The sequence below is a fragment of the Rhinatrema bivittatum genome, chromosome 6 (genome assembly GCF_901001135.1).
Source record: "Rhinatrema bivittatum chromosome 6, aRhiBiv1.1, whole genome shotgun sequence".
Taxonomy (NCBI): domain Eukaryota; kingdom Metazoa; phylum Chordata; class Amphibia; order Gymnophiona; family Rhinatrematidae; genus Rhinatrema; species Rhinatrema bivittatum.
The window spans coordinates 125,023,931-125,032,877 of NC_042620.1; the positions used below are offsets into that span (position 1 = coordinate 125,023,931).

At 40.7% G+C, this 8,947-nt stretch overlaps 1 protein-coding gene across 2 annotated transcripts in view; it reads right to left on the minus strand.

Annotated features, from left to right (window-relative positions):
* ZNF385B (zinc finger protein 385B) overlaps window positions 1-8,947 on the minus strand; it is a 690,453-nt gene that overhangs the window by 397,785 nt on the left and 283,721 nt on the right. The window contains exon 3 of one of the 2 annotated variants that reach the window (XM_029605910.1): window positions 2,701-2,760. The exons of the other annotated variant lie outside the window; for it this stretch is intronic. Within the exon in view, the coding sequence (XP_029461770.1) occupies window positions 2,701-2,760 (60 nt within the window). The remainder of the gene's footprint in view (window positions 1-2,700; window positions 2,761-8,947) is intronic. 2 annotated transcript variants of the gene reach the window in all.

Below are 8,947 nucleotides of genomic sequence, written 5' to 3' on the forward strand. Positions count from 1 at the left end.
GTAAACCATTGTGATAGTGAATTAACTTACCGACGGTATAGAAGAGCTATTAAATAAATAAATAAATAAGGTTGGGAGTGGGGGGTAACTGGTCAAATGACCCTGACTGCTAGCTCAGGGTTTAAACCAAGGGTACTATCAGAGATGGGTCTCCTTTTGGATCAATGAAGGCCCTACTAGAAGTATCTTTATACCTGAAGGGTAGGAATACTACTGCTCTCCCAAACTCTCTACAGGTAGTAAGGCTCTCCCTAGTAGATCCCCAGCCCTCTGCTCCCATTGTCACCATTGAGACTTAATCCTGACACATTATCATGTCTAGCAAGTTGGAAGACCTATCGTAAGAATCCTAGTAGAACAACCTGAAATCAATTTGCCTGAACATTTATTTTAACATAGCATAAGACATTTAGGAAAAAGTTCCTTTTAATCTGATTTAAATTCAGTACTGTGGAATAACTACCAACAGTCTCTTTAAATTCCTGTTCAGGGAGACACAAACAATAGCTAAGTGACAGAGTAACAGCTCTTTCACTCACTAATACAATTATTAATGATCTTGATTTTAAAAAATGAACTAATAAGGTAGAGGAACAGCATTATGAATGACTTTGCTGTGAAACAAAATCTCTCAGATACCCAAAATAGCCTGTTTAAATAGTCTTACTAGGAGAATCTATATATAGTAGTCACATCTGCAGGGAAAACATAAGGAAACAGTTTTAAGCACTGCTATGGCCACAAGATGTTCAAAGCAGGCTAAGTTCAAAGCAGGAAGCTATTTTTGAAACATACTGCATTTGAAAATGTTTAAGCATCAAGGGCTGGAGTTATCAAAGGATTCTCACGAAAGGTGCACAATGGCCAAAAACTCTTAATAAATCAGACCCTAAGTACCATGTACAATTTTGAAAGCAATCTTAGCATGCCTTCTTGTGGATATAATATATTCACAGAATAGCAGCATCATTTAGAAAAAGATTTTAAGAGTAAGAATAATTCTAAAAGTCACCATTAAATCAACTGCAGCTTAATCTCTAATAAAGACAAAGGCTAATTGCTAGTGGAGGAGTAGCCTAATGGCTAGAGCAGAAGCCTAAGAACCTTAAATCCCATATCTCCCACTGATGGCCCTTGTGACCTTAGACATGTCATTTCCCCTTCTGTTGCCTTATATACAAGCTTAGGGCCCAAGTTTCTCTCCCGATGCACAAAGGAGATTTGCACACAAAAATTGCGCATGTAAAACTGTGCAATGCTTCCCTCTCATAGAAATCCCATGCAAATAAAAGCATTAGCTTTTACACCCCTCCCCATCCAGTGCAGAGAGGTATGCTGGCTTAACTCACGTTTGGTTTGCACTGGGAAGTTTTTACTCCCGTCATTCATGGAATAAAGTTTTTAGTGCGAGTATTAGTGTGAAGCTGATCTGGGGCTCATGATGCTGGTTGGGACTTACACTCCTGGCTATGTGAACAAAATGTGTTTGATGTGCACAAACCTTCCTTCTTTCTCCTTAAAAATATTTGTAAGCGCTTACATCTTTATCATCTGTAGATGTTTGCAGCTGCCATGGCAGGATGTAGCCATGCACCCCTGCCTGCCTCTCTCTAGCTCTTCTGCTGTGTCCAAACCACCCATTCTGCCCTCCCTCCTCTGCTGCCAGGGTTAGGAGCAGCTGAAGCCCCAGCAAGCCTCTTGCAAATGTAGTTAAGCACCTATACTAAGCAGCTAAGCAGCTCAAGCAAGAGCTTATAGCATGAGCTCTCCTCTTGAACCCAGGAGAGACATTCTGTCTCTCCTGGGTTCAGCTCTTGCCTCCCTAGGAATTCTCAGGATTTCACCCTGAGACACAGAGAATTTGCATCACTTGCAGGGTCTCAGGGGAAACACTAGACATCTCAGGGCCTCTCCGTATACAGCTCAGTCATTCCCCTTCCTCAGTAAGCCTGCAGAGAACTGGAGGGAGCCTGGAGTAGATGCTGCAAGCAGCATGTGGGGAGAAACTGGAGAGGGGCTGCAGCACACACAAAACTCAGTCTGCAGCTGTGATTCCAGGACTTGGGAATCATTCAGCTAAGGGGAGAGTGAGGATGCATGAGTCATGAAGCTGAGATTTATAGGGGAAGGAAGCAAAGAAAATGCTGGGGTCAGGGAGAGATAAAGGGGAAGTATGCTGGGTCACCTCGGGAGGAGGACAGGTGATTGTGATGGGTGGGAAAAATAGAAAGTGTGGATTAGTTGGGTGGGTGGTGGAAGAGAGAAAGCTGATACATATTACTCCATTCCTTCCCCCTCCCCACCCTCTGCTAATCAACAACAATCTCAGGGTGACCACAACTCAAATGTTCCCAGGTATGCTCCCACCTCAGGATTGCATGGGCATAAAAGACTTGCACAAACCAAGTTGTGCTTGTAATCGCACACATTTTAACTGGGCTTTGCATGGTTTCATAACTTACAATGCATTAGCATGCAATTTGCTTATTGCATCGGGAGTTCATTTTTTTTTTTCTTACTGCGTGGGTTAAAAAAACTGTGCACTGAATTTCAGCACAGTTTTACCATGCACCTTATTACATCAGGCCTTTGGATTGTAAACCCTCCAGGGATATGGACCTATCTACTGAACCTGAATTGTAACTTGCCTTGAACAGAATTTTGGAAAGACAACTAAGTAAATACAAATCTAATACTTACTCAAACACTGTCTACTAGCCTGCTCTTCATCTACCAGATGAGGCCAAGTGAACAGCAGCTCTAGACAAAAGAAACAGAACATTTAGAAAGCAAAATGGGATTGAATCAAATTACTGAGCTTTAAGAGAACATTTTGGTTTCCTGGGAGTGATTCTACAAAATGTGTGTCCTACCTATTGTCTAAGAGGCAGTTGTGTCAAAGGCAGGAATGGGCAGAACCTTTAGCCTGAGGGCCACATTTGGTTTCCAGTTTAGGAAGAGGGGGGCTGGAGGCGGTTGGGAAGTTCGCAGCGCAGGGGCGGTCTGACAAGCTGAGGTGCACATCACCTCGGGCCCAGCACACTCCCCCTCCTCCCGCTCTCTCTGCCAGGGGTTGGAACTTGATTCACTTCTGCGGGCCAAATGAAAAGCTCCCAGGTGCCAGGCTTCCCCGCCCAAAGAGTGCCAAAGTCTCATTTCTTTAGGGATTACAAAGTGTGTGATACGGTGCTACAACTGGCCTTTCAAAACAGTGAGCTATGTAACTTTTTCTTACAGACGTGGGGCTCTGTCTCCATGACCAGGAGAAACTTTTTTTTTATGTTAGGGACCCATGGAAGTTTTCTTACTTGACTACTTTCTCTTCAGCAACACTGAAACAAGCTAAACTGTGTGAATTCAGAGAAAGAGAGAGGGAAGGAAAAAACCCCTATACCTAACAATGTACATGTGCTTGCATCAGGCATGGAAAGACAGGAGAAAGATTCTAAAAGGGTCTGAGGTTTCTTAGGTCAACTAGGAACTTGGGGAACTCAACAGATTTTTTTTTCTTTATTTCTTTCTTGTGAGGCTCCCCAATTGCGGAAAAAGGAGCTTAGAATTACTCAAATCTAGTCATCTAAAAACTGAAAACAGACCTTGTGTGAAATCTTAATTTGCAATCTATTATTTTGACACATAGCCATACAGAATTTGATTACGGAATCATAAAACAGAAATACAGAGGGTAAAAGGGATCATTTGCTTTTATGTTGCTTTTTCAAGGTTGCCAAATTTGCAGCCTGATCACTTGTGAATCTGATGGGACTTTTTTTTTTTTTTTTTTTATAAAGGGCAAAATTATTTTTAGGAAATAAAGCCGATTCTCCTGTCCAGTTTTCAGCTTCAAGACATGCTGGTATTTTTGCAGGCACAATAGCAGTGTCAGTGCTAGATATTTTATACCACAGCAATGTTGACAATAGAAGCAACAGTAGAACTCTTAATTATAAAAAAAAAGCAACCCAAAAACAAGGCTAACCGCTGTGACCACTTGAAAAATCATTGATGCCAAGATTCATCACTGCAGGCACAATTTCACCCTGCCACATTGAATTTGTCAATTGCAAGTAAAGACTTCTGGATGAAGCAACAGAAAGTAGAAGTTGTTAAAACCTCTAAATTCTGTTAACCCTACATAAACCAAGGTTTCATGACTCTAGAAGGGAGGAAGAACAACAGGGTAACTAAATGGCTGAACTAAAAAACTAAAACACATACAGCGGTTTCTAGTTGTGGTTCCCTTATCTCATCTTTTATGATAAAAACTTCAAAATTAGAAATGTGCCAACTAAAAAATGTCATTCTACTTTAGAGAATTGGGCTTTAAATATCAGGATTGGCGGAAAAATGAAGGACAATACAACAATCAGCTTCAAATTAAATACGTGCATATAACTCTACAATGTATAGCCTAATGGCCGATTAGTTGCATAATTTAAAGCTCAATTTAATGCAAAAATAAGAAATATGCTACATTGTCTGAATATAATTAATTATGACTTTCCATTCATGTTATATTTTGAGATTATCACTATGACTGTGGGCATGAGGTCATAAAACTGTCTTAACCTGTGCTATGACTGGGATCATAGATTGGGATCAAAATTCCACTGCATCTTTATTAATTTGTCAGCTTGTCTCTGATATATCCTACTGTAACCAATATTTTGAAAAACATAGTGTGGTAGAAAAGGATCACAATGCAAGCCTATATTTTCATTGGATCTTCTCAAAACCTCAGCAATTTATCTGAAATATGATTACATCAGGTATAGTATTCATTTGCTTATCTATGTGCCAAATACTACTCGTATATCCCAAAAAATGTCTTCAGTCACTGAGCTACTAGTAATTGTTGACCCATATTTCATTTAACTGAATAATATAGTTCCTTTTCTAGCTGGGAGGCCTGAAAAAAAAATTGACATCTGGCTGCCATTTGACATTAGTATGTTGATATTGTAGCAAGTGAGTGACATCAAAAACACTTACCAGGAGTTACCAAAAGAAGGTTGTTTTCCTACTTTTAAGGTTGACATCCTTCCCTAAGCGCACATTTGGACACTGATCTATAAACTTATTGTTGCAAATTAAACCAACACCATACAAAGAAGAAGAACAACACAAGAAAACCATTATTTTGTCAGGTGTGTAAGGTCAAGAGATGATGGACTTCCATTTCCTGGTTAAATTAGATGAGCTCTAGGATATCGGTAAATATATAAGCTTTGATTAGCTTCAGCAAGAAGTGACTATGGGAGTGAAGTAAGAACAACAAGGAAGAAAAAGAAGCTATAAGGGAGCAGAGGAGGCCAGAAGAGATGAGGGAAGTAACAAAGAAAAAATCTGCATGTAAAAAACAAAAGGAAGGTAGGGAGAGCTTTCCCTAGTACATTTTATTTAGTTCTGCAGTCAGTTTCTACCTTAATTCTCTGTCTTCTCTTCCTGACTCCCTCAGATGAAAAGGGTATTCTTGAGAAAAAGATTGAGGTTGTTGAACCATGGTTTATATATTTTCCTGTCAGTTCTCACTGGGGGTCATTTTGCCACAGAGATACTCAAAATGAGCTGCTCTTTCTGGGAGTTATTTTAAAGTTGCTGGCTCTTTTGTGCAAGGTTCAGTTACTGGATCAGCTAGACTTTATGGGGTCAGGTCAGTTTTACCCTTCAGTTACTGCTTAAGGTTGATCTAAGTAATGAAGCCACTGATAAACGTACCACTGGCATGTTGTACGTTCTTCCATCAAGCAGAGGACTGAGGTGATGACCTCAAACCTCTCTAGGGTCAGGAACCGGGCCAGTGATTTGGCCGCTAAACTTATGTGTCCTAGAGTTTCCTGAATTCATTGGGAACATAAAAAAGTTGAGCAAGGTCAATCAATATTACTCCTCACCTGTTTGAAAGGGGACTTAAGAGCATGCAGAATGAATTGAAATAATTGATAATTTGAAACTCTGGTGACTAGAGAATATTGCAAAACTTTTAGTCATTTAAATTATTTTTAACTCCTATTCCAAAGCATTGTGGAATTCATAGCCCTGCATTTTTATGATCAAAAAGAGAAAAATCCTTAATAAATCATGCAATACATCTAAACACCAGAAGACGAATGTTAAAAGCTCTGTGCATGCCAAATTAGGGAGAAGCACATACACGTGGGCTGACACTCGCTGAGTAAATTTTAAAAACTGCCTAGATGCACACATATTGCCCAAGGCATGCACAACTCACTTGTTTCCAAAAAGGGGCATGGTCTGTGGAGGGAGTCTTGGTAGGGCACTGGCATTTCAGGGCCTGGCCAAGAGATATGTGCGTAAATACTTACACGCCCCAGAGCGTGGCAAGGTCCCCTGCTGTGCTAATTTTACTTCTGCTAGGGACGAAATGGAAGTTTAAAAAGTAAACAGTAGAGAGATCTGAGGGGTTTAAGGAGCCTGGGCCAAGGGAGGGGGAATGCAGGTCCTAGCTGGTAACAGGGCAAACTAGTGAACGAAATGATAAAACAGAATGGCATCAGCACAAGTCTCTTTAAATTCTCCCAACTTGCACATAGCAATGGGATATATGCGCCCATAAGCATGTCCACTTAAAAATTGGGCACACATGTGCACCCAGCCAGGCTGTTTTATAACATGCGTGCAAGTTATAAAATGGCTGCAACCCTGGGCGCAGGCCGACACACATGTGTCAATGTGTGCCTATGTGCCGGTTTAAAAGTTACCATGAAAAATTTAAGAAATGTCAGTTGTGGTATCTGATGCCAATTTTAGTGCTCTAGGGAAGCAAAATCTAATTTAAAATAGTACTTATAGTAGAAGATTTTGCTTCAAGTGCTTATATATGTAATATTAATTCACTGAAAGAAGAGTTTATACAAAAAGACAGCAATTCATTTTACTCATGGATACCATACAATTTCAAAAGGACACTTAGATCATCCAATCAAGATTTATTGGTATTACCATCATTAACACAGATGAGACTGGAATGCACACACAGTGCTTCTTTCAGTTATCAAAGGATCCCTACACTTTAGAATTCCCTCCCTGCAGAAGCATGTAAAGAATCTAATTATCTTAAATTCAGGAAAATAAGACATGATTTTTCAAACAGGCCTATGAGACTTCAGATTATGAGTAGTAGAAGGATTGCAGACATGAACTATTAGCATATAATATGTATAATTATGCAGCATAGAAAGTAAGTTAATTTTAGAATCGTAAAGATTTAATTATTTTAATCACGTATATTTATTTTGATTGAATTTGATTGTTAACCATTCTGATTTTATCTTGGAAAGGCAGTCTAAGAAAAGCAATAAACTAAACTAAACTATATTACTGCACAAATGATTCATTTTCAAGTCAACTAGTCTCACACTGGTGATCTACTAGATCAGAACATTTTAGAATATGCATCCAATGAACACATTTAACGTGTTAAATTACAGTGAATAAAGAAAATAAGTAATTTTGGAACCAGCATATTGCAATGCATTATATATTGACTTGATTCTTATTGAAATCCAAATGCACCATTATTTCTTTACCACTTACAAAAATAATAACCTGGGTAGCCTTGACCAGCTTGTTGCTAGGTGGGAGGGAACAGGGTTGTGGCAGCTCACAATGGACTGCACCAGCAATTGAGATTGACAGTGTACTGGTGTAAAATGGCCATAGCTTTATTGTGAGTAAACAAACACTAATACAATACAATCCTAAGTACCTGAGCCAAAACAGAGATAAAACTAACCAGGTGTCATGCAGCAAGCAGTGAGTCACCTCTGGACCTCGGGGCCCACTGCAGGCAAGCAGAGACCTGTCTTTTCCAAGAAGTGCTCCTTGTGGGCATTCCGGTCATCCTGCCACAAACTGCAAGGTGACTGCCCCAGTCATACAGGGACATCCGTTCTGCTGTCGTGTTGGTGCCACCCGGCCCTGATGTCAGACAGTCCCTATTGGCATAGGTGATAGCATAAAGGCCATTAAGTGCTGCACTGCCTCTGATAGAAAACCCCTCTCCCAAATTGCAACACAGATGGAGAGAAGATAGGAACAAGCAGCTACCTAACAGAAAGTACTGACTAATTTAACTCAGAGCAGAGCTGCCCAGGTGGGTGGAAGGAATGCAGGGGGACCATCAGCACGGGGAGAAGGAGGAAAATGAGTGGCTCGCCTTCAGCCCGCCCTTGCCCAGCCCCAACAGTTCAAAACACCCAATGGACAAATGCAGATGCCTCCAGTCACCCACCTTGCTGTGACAGAGCCTCTCCTGATCCAGTTCCCTGGTTTGCCTCACCCGCAAGCCCCACTGAGCACCACAGCCCCTCTCTGGCCTGATTCGGCCTTGGCAAATGCCTGGGGTTGTCGCCATGGTGATATATCAAGGCAACAGTGCCGCCATCACCAATACACAGCAGTGGTGCAACACTGCCCTGCTGCCAATGCAAGACTGAGCTTGGACCTTGACGCAAGGTGAGCAGCTCCCTGACACCACCCACCCCCTACCTCTACTCTAGACACGGCGCCAGGTTATTGGCGGCATCCCCGCACCGGCCTGGCGCCTTGCATTAATTTATATTTCTAATCTACCTTTCCAATTTTAGTTCAAGGTGATTTATAGAATTTTTCCAGATAGATTGTAAGCTCTTTCGAGAAGGGATTTATACTAAGAGGCAATGAGGGATAAAGTAATTTGTCTAAGATCACAAGAAATAACACTGGGAGAAGTGAGTCTTGAAACCTGGTTTCCTTGGTTCATACCCCATTGCTTTAACTGCTAGGCCACACCTCCTTCAAAGTACTTATTCTGCTAGTCTGAATAATTATTTAAATTATTTAAAACTACAGTAGCATATACAAAATTAATTATGCTTTAATGTTCTGATTTGTTTGAGTGTTTTAGTTGTATATCACTTTGAGCTATGGGTTGGCAATAAATCAA